This window comes from Xyrauchen texanus, chromosome 1, assembly GCF_025860055.1.
Source record: "Xyrauchen texanus isolate HMW12.3.18 chromosome 1, RBS_HiC_50CHRs, whole genome shotgun sequence".
In the NCBI taxonomy this organism is placed as follows: Eukaryota; Metazoa; Chordata; class Actinopteri; order Cypriniformes; family Catostomidae; genus Xyrauchen; species Xyrauchen texanus.
The window spans coordinates 56877295-56894824 of NC_068276.1; the positions used below are offsets into that span (position 1 = coordinate 56877295).

General features: G+C 37.6%; 1 protein-coding gene across 2 annotated transcripts in view; it reads right to left on the minus strand.

The window, feature by feature from the left end:
* Nucleotides 1-543: 543 nt before the first annotated feature.
* LOC127654004 (importin-7-like) overlaps nt 544-17530 on the minus strand; it is a 37603-nt gene continuing 20616 nt past the window's right edge. The window contains exons 13-25 of one of the 2 annotated variants that reach the window (XM_052141044.1): nt 16711-16800; nt 14471-14636; nt 14226-14386; nt 13737-13865; nt 11936-12002; nt 11720-11845; nt 11420-11517; nt 11222-11317; nt 10654-10874; nt 9994-10202; nt 7460-7663; nt 7261-7377; nt 544-7159 (exon numbers count right to left, since the gene is read on the minus strand). In XM_052141044.1, coding sequence (XP_051997004.1) covers nt 7062-7159; nt 7261-7377; nt 7460-7663; nt 9994-10202; nt 10654-10874; nt 11222-11317; nt 11420-11517; nt 11720-11845; nt 11936-12002; nt 13737-13865; nt 14226-14386; nt 14471-14636; nt 16711-16800 — 1782 coding nt within the window. In that variant the 3' untranslated portion in view covers nt 544-7061. Of the gene's footprint in view, nt 7160-7260; nt 7378-7459; nt 7664-9993; nt 10203-10653; nt 10875-11221; nt 11318-11419; nt 11518-11719; nt 11846-11935; nt 12003-13736; nt 13866-14225; nt 14390-14470; nt 14637-16710; nt 16801-17530 lie in introns of both variants that reach the window. The other variant, XM_052140959.1, reaches the window with a different exon arrangement.

A 17530-nucleotide genomic window follows, 5' to 3' on the forward strand; every position in this document is an offset into this window, starting at 1 on the left:
ATGTTAACAAATGCTGATAACTACCACAAATCAGCTTTTTCAAAAACAACACAAGAGACTTCATGCAAACATCGTATTATTCTCTGCTTTTGATGTAAAAACATGAAAGGTATGCGTGCCACATTTGTGCACTTTGGATAAGCTGGAAAGAACACCGGTAAAAGTGTTTACATGCAGAGTGAAATTGGGGTAATGGGCAAAATCTACATATGCCAATAGGTTTTTGCTTACACCGTTTATGACCTTATGACCACAATAATAGGAAAATCGTTTAACCCTTGTCCTGTGCTCCTCATTTGCTACCACTCCACGTGTTCCCGGGTCAAAATGACCGACCAATTAAGATAAATTCTTAAGCTTGAGTTTATTGTGCTTATTTTTTAGTAAATATGACAGGTTTTGTCTCCTTTTTAAACATATATATATATATATATATATATATATATATATATATATATATATATAAAATAATTTTTTTATAAAAAAATGTATTGATAGGATTAATTCAACTGAGCTTATACCGGGCCAGTGGGGAGCACTCCCAGCTAAAACAATAAATAAATAAGTTGTAAGTGAATAACCACTTGCTTGATCTGAAGAGAATAGGTGGGGTTTTAAAGCCTAGAATCTGGGCTTTACAATGCATATAGCTGATCCTACCAATTCTTAAATCATATTTTTTAATTGGCTTACAAATAAGAATAGATTCGTTCTCATCATTTGCAAATTTGTTATTTCAACAATTATATTCAGAGTTGGTAAAACCATAAGAAAGATGAGACAGCCATGAGCAAATTTGTTTTACTCAAGAGGCCAAACTGCAGTTATTATTAGTGTATGAAATTCCCACAGACACATGAATATGAGGCAAAACGTGACAAAAACACATTTACATTTTACATTTATGCATTTGGCAGACGCTTTTATCCAAAGCGACTTACAGAGCACTTATTACAGGGACAATCGCCCCGGAGCAACCTGGAGTTAAGTGCCTTGCTCAAGGACACAATGGTGGTGGCTGTGGGAATCGAACCAGCAACCTTCTGATGACCAGTTATGTGCTTTAGACCACAACGCCACCACCACCGCCACTTCTGTTTTATTACTTCACAAACCTTACATGTAACATAAACAATGACTTTCCTGATACAAATGAGCCCAAATGCAACATAATATATAAAGTAGATCTTGAAATAAGAGTGTACATGAAAAGACAATGCACAAGAGGGTGCTCAACACACATTGTGTGTGTGTGTTTGTGTAAACACATACACAAACGTGCTATAGAGAACATTTTCTTCAGATACAATATGTGAACAAAGTCAAAGAATGTAAGTAACTAAATAAAAAAATAAACGTTAAATAAAAGAAAGTTGTCTGGATCAAAATGACAGAAACACAACAGAAGGGCTTAAGGATTAAAGCAATTAAAGGACCAGATCATTACCAAGACCGAGCATGTAAAGGCTCTCATTATAGACTTACTATTGTGATTATTGTACTGGTACAATAATGGTATTTGAATAAACTTCTCTAACAGATTTTTTTTATGAGACTGCAATGGCAGATGCTGCACTGGGCTATCTGAAAGCCTTCTTAGTCCTTTTGGCCACCATCAAGCTGTGGCATCTGTTCAGACTCAACCCCAAACTACCCATAATCACCTCTACGCTGCAGCGGGCATGGACAGACGCATCTGTCTTTATTGTGGTCATGGCCATCATGTTCTTGGCCTGTTCCATTGCACTGAGTGTGTTTGTCATAACTGTAAATGGAATGTTCACTCACCCTTGTGTTGTTTTAAACTCATAAGACTTTCTTCGGTGAAACTGCCTCTTTATGATTTCAGAATATTTGGAAAATAGCACCCAAGCAGAATGGACATCTTTGCAGACATTGTTATTAGAGATCATTTAAAATGCCTGTTGGTAACATTTATAAAGCGGATTGTCTAATGTTGTATCCCATTAGTGCAATTGAATGTACGGTGGGAGTTTCTATCTTGCAAAACTCCCCTTGATGCTGCTCAAACCATTAAGTGCCTACAGGTGGGTATCTTCAACTATGAGATCAATTTAGCAGTGCACATTGCATTCAGACACACTTATAATCTCTTTAACATGTTACACATTGCATGTCATCTCTTTAAACCTACAAGTTTTGGATTACTGTCCAGTTCTGGGTGCTTTCCTAAATGGATCCTGCATTATCTACATGACATTCGTAGTGCTCAACATCTTTATATCGGTCATCTTAGTGGCTTTCAATGAAGAGCAACTTCGTCCCACCATAAGTCTCTCATAATCATTGCATACAGTTTAATGCCAAGCTTTCCACTTTTCCAAACATGTAACCGTTTATCTTTTTCCCTAAGCCCTCTGAAGAGGAGATCGTAGACCTGATGCTGATGAAGATCTGCAGTCTTTTTTGGGATCGAATGCAACAAAAGGCAAATTGTTGCAGATGCTGCCATGATTAAACCTTCAATCATATCATATAAATAACACTTATCTCCATAAACATGCAACATAGTCAATGCAAGCTTTATTGTGTAACGCTTCTTAGTCTTTAAAAGGTGTAATTGTATACTCTTAACTGTTCTTGTAACACAATATAGTCATAGAGGCACTTCTTTCCATACAGAATGTTTTCCATTAGGTTTGCTTGAGTGTTGGTCAATGCTTTGCTATGCTGTAGTTACAAATGTTAAGCATGAAATGTGAAACTCTCTTAACTGAAAGTTTCATTACATCAACCCACCAGTGATTGATACCCCAACAGGTATATCTGGTTGAATACCAATTAAAACCATGAATTGTTTGTTGTCGGGGTGATTCTAGATAGAACATTGTCATACGCAGTGAAATTATCTGCTGGGGAACCCATTCTTTTAAACTTATAACAGCACTGTGAACTAGTTTCATTACATGAAGGGATCGGCTTTGGAGATTATACCAATCTCTTCGGCTTTAACAATGTTGCTCCTATGCACTCAAAAGGTCTCTTCTGCATTTTCTTGCAAGGAGTTTATTGGAGGACAAAGAATAACATGGTTAAATGTTGCAAAAATTGGAACACTGATTGGGAAGGGTCTCAACAATGCTGACGACCATTTTGGGGTCAGTCTCTAGAACCCTTGAACGTAACACCAGCTCAAAATTGGACATTTCTGCATATAACATTTTAACTTTGTGCCACAAAAATGTACATCTAGTCAAAGTCCCTTTCAAGGCAAGTCATCCAGGTGGCGGACATCCTTGGAAAACTCAATGTATACTATCGACTTACAAGTACAGTTCCGAGTTACTTGAATGGGGAAACACAGAAATCTCTAAAATGGTTGGTCAAGATTACGATCAAATAACATTTCAAATTAGCAGTCAAATCTGACAACAATGGTATCATAAATGTAGCTCTAATCATGCTAAAAAAATACCATCTTTCAGGCAGTTAATGTGCATTCTCGAGTTAATGAATGGGCGATGTATCATTAAAAAAAGGTGATTGATTCTTTTGCCTGCAAGGCAAAACTTCCTTCTCCCTTTCCAATCTCTCCCATTTCTGGTCTCAAGTGGGCGGTCTCAGCTAAACAGTCTCTGTTCTAGTAAAGAGCACCTGATGATATCCGTTTCTGCCCACATAGATTACCTGCCATCTTGAATTACATTTTTACAATTTTATAAAAATGTATTTAGTGACCATAGGAACTTGTAATGAACAAATGTAACCGTGAGAATACAGACAGAAAATAAGGCACTATCTTGGCAATGTTTTAGCATATTGAAATGGTCTTTGCCATCGTGCATTTCAAAACATAATAAAACTGGCCAAAATCACCATGAAGTTCAAATTAATGGGACAGCTCACCCAAAAACAAAAATTCTCTCATCATTTACTCTCCCTCATGCCATCCCAGATGTGTATGACTTGAGTTATTCTGCAAAACACAAAAGGTTTTTAAAAGAATATCTCAGCTCTGTTGGTATTCACAATGCAAGTGAATGGTGACCAGAACATTTAAGGTCCAATAGGTGTGGGTGAGAAACAGATCAACATTTACCTCTTTTTTTAATTGTAAATCACACCTACTGGTTGGGGCTGATCAAAGGTGGATATTGATAGCAAAAAGGGCTTAAATAATGATCTATTTGTCACCCACACCTATCATAAAACTTCAGAAGGTATGGAGAATTTGGATTAATTTTATGCATCCATTGTCATTTTTGGACCTTCAAAGCTCTGGTCACCATTTACCTGCATTGTCAGAACCAACAGAGCGGAGATGTTCTTCTAAAAACATTTGTTTGTGTTCAGCAGAAGTTATATATATCTGGGATGGCATGAGGGTGAGTAAATTATAAATATATATATTTGGGTGAACTTTCCCTATAATTATAATATATATATATATATATAATTTATTCCTGGGAAGCTTGTATAATATGATGATTATCAAATCTTATTGTATTCACAGCGCTTCACTTTTTCCACATTTTGTTGTTACAGCCTTATTCCAAAATTGATTAAATTCATTATTTTCATCAAAATTTTACAAACCATATCCCATAATGACAACATGAAGAGGTTTGTTTGAAATCATTGCAAATTTATTAAAAAGAAAAAACAAAAATAAAAAAATAAAAATAAATCACATGTGCATAAGTACTCACAGCCTTTGCCATGACACTCAAAATTGAGCTCAGGTGCTTCCTGTTTCCACTGATCATCCTTGAGATGTTTCTACAACTTGATTGGAGTCCACCTGTGGTAAATTTAGTTGATTGGACATGATTTGGAAAGGCACACACCTGTCTATATAAGGTCCCACAGTTAACAGTGCATGTCAGACCACCAAGCCATGAAGTCCAGGGAATTGTCTGTAGACCTCCGAGACAGGATTGTATCGAGGCACAGATCTGGGGAAGGGTACAGAAAAAAAGTGAACGTCCTTCAGTGGCCCAGCCAGAGCCCAGACATGAACCCGACTGAACATTTCTGGAGAGATCTGAAAATGGCTGTGTACCGACACTCCCCATACAACCTGATGGAGCTTGAGAGGTCCTGCAAAGAAGAAATAGGAGAAACTGCCCAAAAATAGGTGTGCCAAGCTTGTAGCATCATACTCAAAAAGACTTGAGGCTGTAATTGGTGCCAAAGGTGCTTCAACAAAGGCTGTGAATACTTGTGAGTGGTGGTAGTGTAGTGGGCTAAAGCACATAACTGGTAATCAGAAGGTTGCTGGTTCGAGCCCCACAGCCACCACCATTGTGTCCTTGAGCAAGGCACTTAACTCCAGGTTGCTCCAGGGGATTGTCCCTGTAATAAGTGCACTGTAAGTCACTTTGGATAAAAGCGTCTGCCAAATGCATAAATGTAAATGTGATTTTTTTTTTATAAATTTGCAAAGATTTCAAACAAACTTCTTTCACATTGTCATTATGGGGTATTGTTTGTAGAATTTTGAGGAACATAATGAATTGAATCCATTTTGAAATAAGGCTGTAACAACAACATGTGGAAAAAGTGAAGCGTTGTGAATACTTTCCCGGATGCACTGTATTTACTGATTTTCACAACTAAATTGCAAAACTGGCTTTGATCATCTTCAGACCAAGGGCACATCCACATTAATACATTTTCATTTAAAAACGCATTAGTTTTGCTATGTTTATCTCTCATCCACACTAGAATGCCATATTCCTTGACCAAAAGTGCTCCTCCTCACTGTATACTTTGGAAAACAATAACTTAAGGAAACTGAAAACACGTAACCAAGCCTCACTAACCCAATTCGATTTTTCTTTTATATTTAAAAGGCGTGACTGTATCTTGGCAACCCTTGCCAAAACAAAACAGCGTGCTGAAACAAAACTCAGATCCTGACCTTGAGACTATAAAATGCTATATGACCCAATGATTTAACTCAACCTTACAATGTCCATGGTATTGGCATGATGGCCCCATAATTGCTGCCTGTTTTTCCCCAAAAAGTGCCTAAATTGTATTACAAGAAACAATTACAATTGTCTGGCCAAAAAAAAAAAGCCAATGTTTTGAGAAGGTTTTAGGCAAGGCGATTATGATCACAAAAATAATCTGATTTAATATCTTTTCTTTTAATGTTGTGTATATTGACTGTTCATCCATACATCAACCAAATGCTTGAGACTTCCACTATTCATGCTCCAATTAATTAATCAAATGACTTTCAGTGCTTGTAACAAATGTCTTTATCCAGATTGAACAAGTGCATTTTAGTTTGGAGCCTAAAATGTTATCATTACAAGCAGCAAATGATTGCCACACACTGTTATTGAAGCCCTCTGAACACCAGCCATTATAGGAGAAGTCACCATTCAGGTAACACAGTTCCAATTTTTAAATAGTCTTCAACTGAGTTAAAAAAAATTTGCAGTCTGATACAGAAGGCTAAGAGACCTGAACAATATGAAAGTGCTAGTCATTAATATACAGAGATCAGGCATCACATAGTGCTATGACAAGTATCCAATATGCTACATTTGAATACGCATGTTGACACCTTACCTTACAAATGCCTCTGGTTGTTTCGACCAGGCAACTTAAAAATCAAGTGCCTTGGATAGTATGTACAATAACATGAGATTTTTTGTGATGACGAAAAACGTTGACACACTACTGCCAGAGGTATAATTTTGAAAAGGCCCTTTGGCCCATACAGGGACAATGATTTGACATTATGTCTCATAATTTCAAATCTTAACCCCCGTTGTATGCATGAGCGAGAGCTGCCATTATGGTATCCCTCTTCTTCTTTTTTTGGATCCCATTAGGCGACAATTGTCCAGAGATTTGATTTTCCCCCACTTGCTTAGCGTTCAAGTTCTTGGTTTGTTTTCCCAAAAATTGGTTGCGTTTGGTTGCCTCCCACGTCTTCTGGTGCTGTTCAATTCGATAGTCAGTTTGAAGAGTGAGAGAGAAGAACCAGTTGTGGAACCACTACTTCAGGGAGCAACACAAACAAGTGTTTTCATTTCACTACATTCAGTCACAGTTAGAAAGGGGAAAGGGAACAGGGGGACTCAATTCATTCCAGGGGCGCTGCCACCAAAGTTGAAATTGGGTGGCACAACAGGAACTGTGAACTTGTATCCTCCGTGCTTTTCAATCATCTTTGATTCTAGAATGAATCGGAAAGGAAATGATAATTCAGCAAGCCGAACAAAAAAGGTTTAAACAACATTTTGGCACAAAAGATTATGGGAAACTCATTTGCCTCACCATGTGCTGCTCGCCGCTGATCTGCAAGTGTTGCAATATCTTGAAGATGTTTTCTTTGTTCTTCATCGAGACACTGTGTGAGAACCTGATACCATGCTGGGTCACGGGCCTGGATATCTAGAGAGAGAGAGCAAGTGCAAGTCAACAAAATGTCCCTTTGTATCACGTATTATTTCATGCATATTGAAAACCTCTGTACTTTGTAATATGGCTTTGAAGATCTGGTATTCATCAACATTGTTGTCCTCATTGTCCACGGAGGTCGTGAAACTCTCGAGAGCAGTTTCCTCTGCATCATCTTCCTCCCAGTCTTCATCACCGTCCTCTCCTGCTTGCTTAGCCAGCATTTCAAGATATTCCTGGCCTTCTTCATCAATGTCATCTTCATCACTGGCCAACTCCGCTGCAAGGACCAACAACAAAATTACCATATACTATCATTCATTTCCATAAATGTGATGACGTAAAAAAAAACACGACGTACAATTTTGTTTAAGTAGGCTGGTATTCACAGTAAGGACATGGGCTATGTTCAGAAAAGCATACTACCATACTTTTACCATTTCTAAAATATGCATGCAGTAGGCAAGTTTTCTGCATACCCAGACTTCTACATTTGTCAAATCGTGCGATCTACAACCAGAGCACTGCACTCAACTTGCCCTTCCATTTCTAGTTTGATCAATAAAACAGACGTCACGATTTTGATCATTTTGACTCTTGGACTTCAAATTGAATTTAAAAAGGTGCACTAAATGTTTTCCTAATTTAAAAAGTTCTTCTAAAGAAATGAATAGTAATATTGAAACATATTTTGAAATATATGTATAAAATCATGACCACTTGTGAAATGAAGAGTTCATTCATATCAGTAACCTTATAAAAGCTCTTTTATTCTACATGGGGCAGGGGCGCCTCATGGGGCAGCCACGTTAGATCACATGACCAGCTGAATAGTACTTGATTAATCTCAGAACTTCCCTGTTGTTGGACACTTTCCATGGATTCAATCCTGGCTTAATGTGCATTGTGTATTTCTACAATGGCATCGGTAACAGAAAACTACTGTTTGAATGATGCAGCTTCCAGGTAACTAGATGTTACTGTAAGCCAGTGTGTCACTTTGACATCAAAAAAATTACTGAGTGAACCTTTAAATTGCTAAATAATTCAATTTCTTTGATGTTAAGTAGACATGACTTGCTAAATAAAATACTGAATGCTGAATTAAACCTAATGTTACAAGGTCATGTGACAAGTATGCAATATATTGCATGCAAGTCCATTCAGAACATTGTCATTCAGCAAAGCCATTGCTTTCAGCTATTAAAATGTGTGCACTTCCAATCATTAAATACAAAACAATGCTACATTCACAAAATTTCTGGCACTTTTGATTTGATAATACTGAGGCCACATTCACAATAATGCACTTTTGTTTGAATGACTTGTTTTTTGTTTGAATGACTTTTTGTTAATGAAAAATAGAAAATATCTCCATTCAGTAGATCCTTAAAATGCAAGTGAATGGTGATTTCTCATTTGAAGCTCCAAAATAAATAAATAAAACAGACTGTCCGCATAAACGTCATCGATACGAATCCAGTGGTTTAATTAATGTCTTCTAAAGTGATACAATCGCTTTTGGTGTGAAAAAAGATCAATACAAGACATTTATGCTGACTGTCTGTGATTTTTGGAGTTTCAAAAGTCTGATCACCATTCTCTCTCTCTGAACCAAGATATTTTCCTTCAAATGTGCTCTGGTGAAGAAACACACCTGGGATATCAAGTGTTGAGTAAATAATGAGAGAACCCAATTTTTGGGTGAACATCCCTTTAAAAAAACAAAAATCATGAATATATATATATATATATATAAAAAAGAAAGAGTAAAATAAATAAATATCAGTATGGATTTTTGCATTTAACCAATAGTTCCAAAAAGCAACTATCGGCACAGATTTATTGGTAAAACCGATAAATTGGTCTACCTACAAGTTTGACAACTAATATTTAAAAGACAAAATAGGACAAATAGTACTCTTTGACTTTGGGTCTGTTCCAAAACTTAGTGAGCTGCTTCACTGTATTCTGCCAACATAAGCAGCTGTCTTCTATGGCAGCATCCTTAATGAAATGATGCCTCATAAGTGGGATTTGAAATACTCTACATAGTCAGCAGCTCTGCACATCATTCAAATAGCACTCCTCACTTGCAGCGCACAGGACACTCGACTCTCAACTGATTTTGATCAATACAGTTGATGCGAGCGAAACAACATGATCCTCTAATGAGACTAAATACATACAACCCACATTTTGGGTAAAATTTTTGGTTTTGTATCATATTAAACTGCTATTTAGCAATACGTTTCAATATAGAATGAATAATTATATTTATAATCTCAATGTCTCTTGCTTTGTCTGCCATCTCTCATCTTTATTATTCTACCAAGCTCATCACGGTGCATTCTGGGATCGCTACACGGTGAAGGATGCATCCGATGCTACCTTACAATATGGCCAAAATTAGATATCTTAAGAGGAAGCATAATTAAGATAACTAGCTTTTGGAACAGCCTTTGCGTCAGGAGCACGCCTATGATGCCTTAAAATGCTGCCTCCGGAGGACACTCACTAGGTTTGTGAACCGACCCTTCAAGTGTAACTAATGGAATATGTGTTGCACAAACTGTTGCTGCCATTTAGATAAACATGAAAAACTTTTACCATTCTCCTCTTCCTCCTCTCCACCCTCCACATCCTCATCCTCATCATTCTCATGTTCAGCTCTGCAGGCGTAAGCTCTCTTCAGGCCGTTAAACAGGAGGATGATGGCTGGGAGGAGCTGACCAGCCACCTGATTGATGGCCTGAGGCCTCTGCTCCAGATCCATAAGAGCACACAGTCCTAACACACACATCTTCCTGTCATGGAGTCTGTAGACATCCAGAAAACAAGATTAGATGGCATACAGTGCACCCAGGAAGTATTCACAGCGATTCACTTTTTCCACATTTTGTTGTTACAGCCTTATTCCAAAACGGATTAAATTCATTATTTTCCTCAAAATTCAACAAAAAGTTTGCTTGAAATCTTTGTAAATGTATTAAAAATAAAACAAAATCATATCCATTTTGGAATAAGGCTGTAACATAACAAAATGTGGAAAAAGTGAAGTGCTGTGAATACTTTCCGGATGCACTATAATCTATCAAAAAGGCTGCACATTTGACAACTAGGTCCAGGTTAATCAGAAATAAAAATAGCCCCATCTAACAGGCTGCTCACCAACACAGCAGCGACTGGTGATCACCTACCACTATGAAACAATGAATTAAATAAATGAAAATAAAATGTCAGGCGAGTATGCAGCTATGGAGTGTGTACCCAAGGAAGCAGTCGATGTCTTTGAGCCACTGCGAGATGAAGTGGTTGGTGATGGGCTCAGTATTGTTGGGCAAGCGCAGGTTCTCCAGTGTGTTGAGCAGCAGTGGTGGGCTGTAATAGAGTGCAGCGATGGCAACCTGTAGACACATGGTCCTCAACTCACTCGTCTTCACCTCACGGGTCAAACGCTCCAGAGCGGTCGTTACAAACAGCGGCACCACCTGCAAGAACAGTTCTAAAGCTCAATTTCCTTTTTGTACATTTTCATGAGAGATGCATAGATTTCAACATTTTGCCCAAAACTGATGATAATCTTTATGGTTGAATCTTATGGCTAATAACATATGACAGCCATATAATAATTCTGATTTGTTTTCCCTCTTTTTAGACACATAATATGGTACACACCAAGTGAGATGTTCAATCTGCTTTCAAACATCCACCTAATAGTCTGACAATTAAAAACTGTAACTGATGGCAGACCATCGATATATTATACATCCGTAATTTTAGTAAATTAATGCTCGTTGAGAAAGGCATTGTATGGTCAGAAAACCAAGAAACACACCTGGTCAATACCACGACCTTTGCATTGCAGAATGATGACTTCCAACAACTTCGCTGCATGGCATTCTGGGTCCTCACCTGGATCGCCTGATAAAATCTGAAAGGAAACAATAATATTGCTACCATTTCTTAGTGAATTCAAAGAGTGACTAAGGAGGTGTTAGAGAGAGAGAGAGAGAGAGAGAGAGAGAGAGGGTACCTTTTTGCACATACTGTAGATTACTTCAAGGTATTTGGAATCAGACATGAGCATGTCTGTGCCGACTGTGATGTAGTTATGGAGTAGTGGCACCATATCTGAAATGAAATAACATGGTACATATGAGGAATCAGGAAGTGTCAGATCAAGCATTTTTCATTTATTAAGGAGGTTATCCCAAGTCAAAAGAATTGTATAAAAAAGGGAAGCATGTGAAATCTTCTGATAGTCCGTTTAGAATTACAGAAGGAAGTTTGTCATCACTCAAACATGCAAAGTGCACATCAGCTCCTGCGTTACCTGTGAAATAGTCAAATCCATCTTGTTGGAAGACCTCATAGACCAGAGGAAGCAGCTGCCACATTTGAGGAGACACCTGCTGAGAGGTCAGACTTTGGGCCAGGGACAGGATCTCCTCATAGAACTCTGGGAACATTAGTGCCAAATAAATGAAAAATACAGCTTGAGAGGTCACACATAAAAGGAATTTCTTCACTGGAATTCTGTGAAACTCACCCAAAACGTGCTGCTGCAGGACTGTGCCGATCACCTGTAGACAAATGCCCTCCAACTGCTGGGTGATCTGAAAGCAGCCAATCGGAAACATTGATGCACAATGTCATATCTGCCTAGTCTAAAAAGGGTTCAGTGCAATACACTGTGTATAAACATCTGACACACATTTCCACCTTTAACAGAGCAAATCTAGCAAACTTTAAACAAAATTTTTAAGTGTAAATATTTATTTACAAAACATTATTATATTTATATACACGTTAAAGGTGCTGCAAGTGATGTTTTAAATGGCAAAAAAAGCATTCCTCCAACTTAGGACATGAACGAAATGAGATATCTTAAATTCATGAGATATCTCACCAGTCTCTGTGACAGCTGTAGACTTTGTAAACAGCAAACAAAAAATGTGTCAGCGAGAATTAACGCTTTTCACTTGTCAATCATTTTGCTTGTTCTTATATCTGAATGGGATCATTGAGGCTGTAATTCATTATGTTTGTCAGTTTTGGTCTCCAAATTAACTTTGGAGGGGGTGGTTTGGAATGAGGGGTGTGGTTAATTCAACGTCTCAGTCATGTGAAAGCTTTAGAATGCTAAAATCACTTGCAGCACCTGCGATTAATTATATAAAAAATAAAGTGTTTTTTTTTTTTAACACAATCATGTCCCTGGACCGTAGGCATATTTATACCATCGGCGCAACTCAAGCTTGAAGTACCACCTGTTTTCAGCAGTGGGTAGTAAGCAAAACTGCAGCAGTATAGGCAATGCGTAGCTGTATAGACTACAAACCACACTCAAGCTTGCTTGATACTAGGAACAGCACAAGATAAGAAGGCTATCTAGCACTCAAACATGGCTGGACGGAGCACAACTCCGAATGCAGGGTTTGATAACATAATGCAACCAAAGTACGATGCTACAAAAGTTTTCGACTGATGCATGTGTACACTGACGCGTCCATAGATTTATTAGAATGCCATTTCTATCTCCGACAGATTGTAGAATTGAATTGCAAAATTGGTCGCTCTGGATGGACCAATAATAGGCTTATGTTCCACAATATGGAAATAAACAATATATTGCCTTCTAAAGCCACTTTTTGCATTGCCTTATCAATGCTTTACTCATCTGCCACAATAATGTAACATTATTTATTTGCATTCTTTTTATAATATACATTTATTGAAATATAATTATTAAATAATTATATTTTGCATTATTTTTATTTGCCGGGTTCTGTGCAATAAAGTGCAAGTTTGTGAACTTATTTGCTCTTCAAACTCTATGCAGGCTTTAGATTTTTAGGACACCGGTATTTCAGAATGATAAGGGCAACAATTCATTTGTGACAATTGGTCCGCTGGTTCGTCCAGATATGAATTCATTATTCAATCACATGATTTTTGTGCATCTTGTATTCCTGTTAAATTCAATAGGAGTTTATTCGGTAAATGTGCTTCCTTCATAGTTTGTGCGCATTTCTTCTTATCGAATAAAAAATTTATCCACCTCAAGCGAGCGTATATGTGCATTGTAGAGATTTTTTCACATCTTGGTGTTAAAAGGGGGAGTCCACACTTAAACAATAAATACAATTTTCTTTAGTATTTGCTAAGAGGGCATTTGCAGCATTAATATAAATGTAGATGCATTTCCACAAGGCTATTTAAAGACAGGACTGCTCCAGCCAGCAGAGCATTTTATAAGGAGTTGGCGAACGCTGAATATTGTTTTGGGTTTGTGGGCGGTTGAAACTAGACAAGATCCACTTCTGCAGCCCACGCTTCTGATTTCTTACCTCTATATGGTCCTCCACAACGCTCAGCAGTGTGTCAATGGTGTTGAGGATGCCCATGGCTGTCACTGCTTTATCATCACCTCCTTCCTCGTCAGGCCCCGTCTGGATCACCTGGTTGAAGGTCATGGCCTGGAGAGAAGAGTAGAGCATAGCATGAATTGCACTCTTCTGAAACCACCAATTTATTTCCTCACAGTTTTAAGTGTAGTTGACACATAACATTATTTTTACGTACTTTATATCCACTGCAAGATTTTAGATTAAAATGTGCTGTGACTTGTGTTTAGACGCTGCAGTGTGAAATTACATTTTTAAAAAGGACAAATATAACAGCTTGCATAATTGTAAAACAATTAGTAAAATGCTGCTTAAAATTATTTGATTAACAGTAGATTACAGCATGTCACACCCGAAAAGAAGCAAAATATTTGAACTGAATCTTGTATTTTCTTCTGGAGGATGTCTTAAGAGTCAGACACAGAGCCTTACCAAATGCTGGGTCATCTCCACGGCGATGGGGGTGACCTCCTCTCTGTATTCGCAGATCATTTTCTGGATGACGTTTGTGAGATCATCATTCTCAGTCACGCGCACAATGTGGAGAAGTGCTTGCATCACAGGCCCAATGAAGGGGGTGATGTAATCTTTGGCTTCTGGGAAAAACGAACCATTATAGCCTCATAAAATAAATCTAGCTAATGATTAAGACAGTAAACAGAGAGGGAGATAACTACCTTTCTCCTGATTGCTAATGAGGACCTGCAGGGCGATGGCAGCCTCCACTTTGACAGGCATCTCATTGTCGTTGATCAGACAGAGGCGGGTGAGCTCCAGAGCCTTCTGCAGGTTCTGGTCATTCTTGAACTTGACCTCACAGAAGTAATGAAGTACCCAGCAGGCCTAATGAGGCAGTGGTTCAAATAGGGAATCATTTTAATTCAGTCCAGGTAGCAGCCAAATAGAGCAAATTCACTGTAAACAAAAGCTATATTTTGTGCATAAACTAGATGGTGAAACTTCTCAGCACCAACATATTCTGGGTTTCCACAACTTTTGGCAAATTAACTTCCATGACTTTTATAGTTGTTCATAATTACTGAAGGCATTTTTTAAATATATCATTGGAAATATACATTCAGTGACCACTTTATTAGGTACACCATTACACCTCAACTTTCTGTTCTTGGCTGATAGAAGTGGAAACTAACATGGTCTTCTACTGTTGTAGCCATTTGCCTCATGGTTTGACATGTTGTGCATTCTGAGATGCTCCTCTGCTCACTACAAATGTACAGAGGATTTTTTTGGAGTTAACGTTGCCTTTGTCAGCTCAAACCAGTCTGGGCATTCTCCTTTGACCTCTCTCCTCAAGGCATTTCCATCCGCAGAACTGCTGCTCACTGGATGTTTTTGGCACCATTCTGAGTAAATTCTAGAGACTGTTGCATGTGAAAATCCCAGGAGATAATCAGTTACAGAAATACTCAAACCAGCCCATCTGGCACAAAATAATTATGCCATGGTCAAAATCACTCAGATCACATTTTTCCCCATTCTGATGGTTGATATGAACATTATTTTGATTTTATGCTTTGCACTGCAGCCACACGATTGGCTGATTAGATAATGGCATGAATGAGGTGTACAGGTGTACCTAATAAAGTGGTCGGTGAGTGTATATTCATATACCAAGGAAAGATATATTCACTTGATTTATTTCTTATATCTGGTTTATATTAAATAATTTATATTTTTAAATATTGCATATTATTTAATATAATATTAATTAATATTAATAATATTTATATCATTTTAATTATATTTAATCATATTATATATTTTTTATAAAATTATATAATCTATGTTTACCCTAGGATATTTTTCAGCAGCGGTGCTGTTGTGTGCACATCCACAAGCCCGCAACGCCAAACCTGTTTTGACGTGATTAACATCAGGGTATATTTGTACCCTCTAAGGACCCTTTGAAAATGTGGCACCAGCACCTGCTTTGGTAGAACCCTTCCATTTAATTTTACATGTTATGAGCATTGAAATGCACATGAGACAGTACAGCATTGATTTTGAGGTGGGGATGCAGATGAAAATTATTATATAAACAACAATAACATCTGTGGAAAAAAATGAATACCTAATTTTTATATAGCTTAATTGAATATTCTAGCAGTGTGAATAAGTTGGTCTTCCTTACAGATTTCTTTCATCAGACTGCAGCTGATTAAACTACAGTCATGTCTTGGAAATTCAGAAGGCAAACAAAACAACAAGCATTTTCCTACAATCAGAGAGCATTACAAAAGTCCAGATTTTATACAGATGGAAAACTGAGTTGCACCATAGTTCATCCATAGTATCCATAGTTTTAACAATGATATTTGTAATGGTTCATGGTATCTATAGGTAAAACCACGCATGGCTCCTCACTACCATGGTTAGTAACTAAGGTTTGTATATAAAGAACTAAAACAGTTTTGTAATGAAAAAAAAACAGCAGTCTAAATAAATTTAGAACGTTTTTCTGCCGTTTTTCTGTTGGTTAACAGGTGCATTTAAAATAGTCTGTGTGGTTGAAACCAGTCTGCGAATTACAGCTATATTATTTATTAGTATTGATAATTGACCCATGTAGTTTCATTACGCTTTTGAAGCAAGCAGAATGCACTCCAAAACATACAGATGACAGGTGAAGGCTCATTTATACTCACAAGGAAAGCACTAACTGATTGTTCAGTGAAACATTGCAATCCCCTGCCATCCTACATTTCAGAAATGAGCTCACAGGCCACTTGAAATGAAGCAAGTTTGACACGTGTTATGCGGTGACATAAGTGCGTGTATTTGCGTGTGTGCGGTGTACATGTTGCATCAAGAATATTAAATTAATCATGTGAAATCCCAACAGCAGTGCTCATAATTCACCGGAGACTAATACTTGAGATACATGAAGATTTCTCACCCTGGCTCTCATGTAACCCAGTTCACTTTGGAATAGAGGGAAAACATGATTGCACAACATTATTTCCATCTGGTCTTTGTAGATCTTTCTCTGTTTGAAGAGGGGAAAAAGTAAAAATAAAATCACATCAACATGACCATTCAAAAAAAAATGTGACATTCGTAACTAATTGTGTTGATAGGCTAGACTAGGGCTGGGTATCGTTAAAATTTTTCCAATATCGATACCTTGACCGATACCGGTTCCTAAACGATACTTTTTCAGATACCAATTTTATGAAATCCGTTTTAACAAGATTACAAACATTACACATTACCTCAAAAAAAAAAAAAAAATCAGTTTGTTGACATTTTACAGACTCATTCTCATTCTCATCTCCTGGGCCTTCTGGTCTCCTCATGCCAGGATCGGTAGGGGCAGAGGCTATAACATTAATGTGAAGAGGAAAAAAAATAAAAAACAAGAAAGCTAAACTATTAATTCAGCCAACACCAAGGATAAGAACGGTTTAACCAGATAACTAGATTAATGCGAGTTCAACTTGATCAGTTACTGTCAACCTTAAAGCATTTTTAGCATTGATTTAGCTAACTATCTATAGCCATACATCCAAACAATATCTAACGTTACGTAGGTCCCAGTTTATAGGACTATGTCACCGTTCACAGAAATGTTAATTTAACAAGTACACAAGTATGTACCACTACAAGTTAGCCGATTTAGTTTGTTGGTTTGTTTGCTAAACGTTAACCTACCTGACGGAGGACGCTGAGAGTTTGACCGCACCGGCTCGGTCTTCTTGCAGTCGAAGACGGATCTA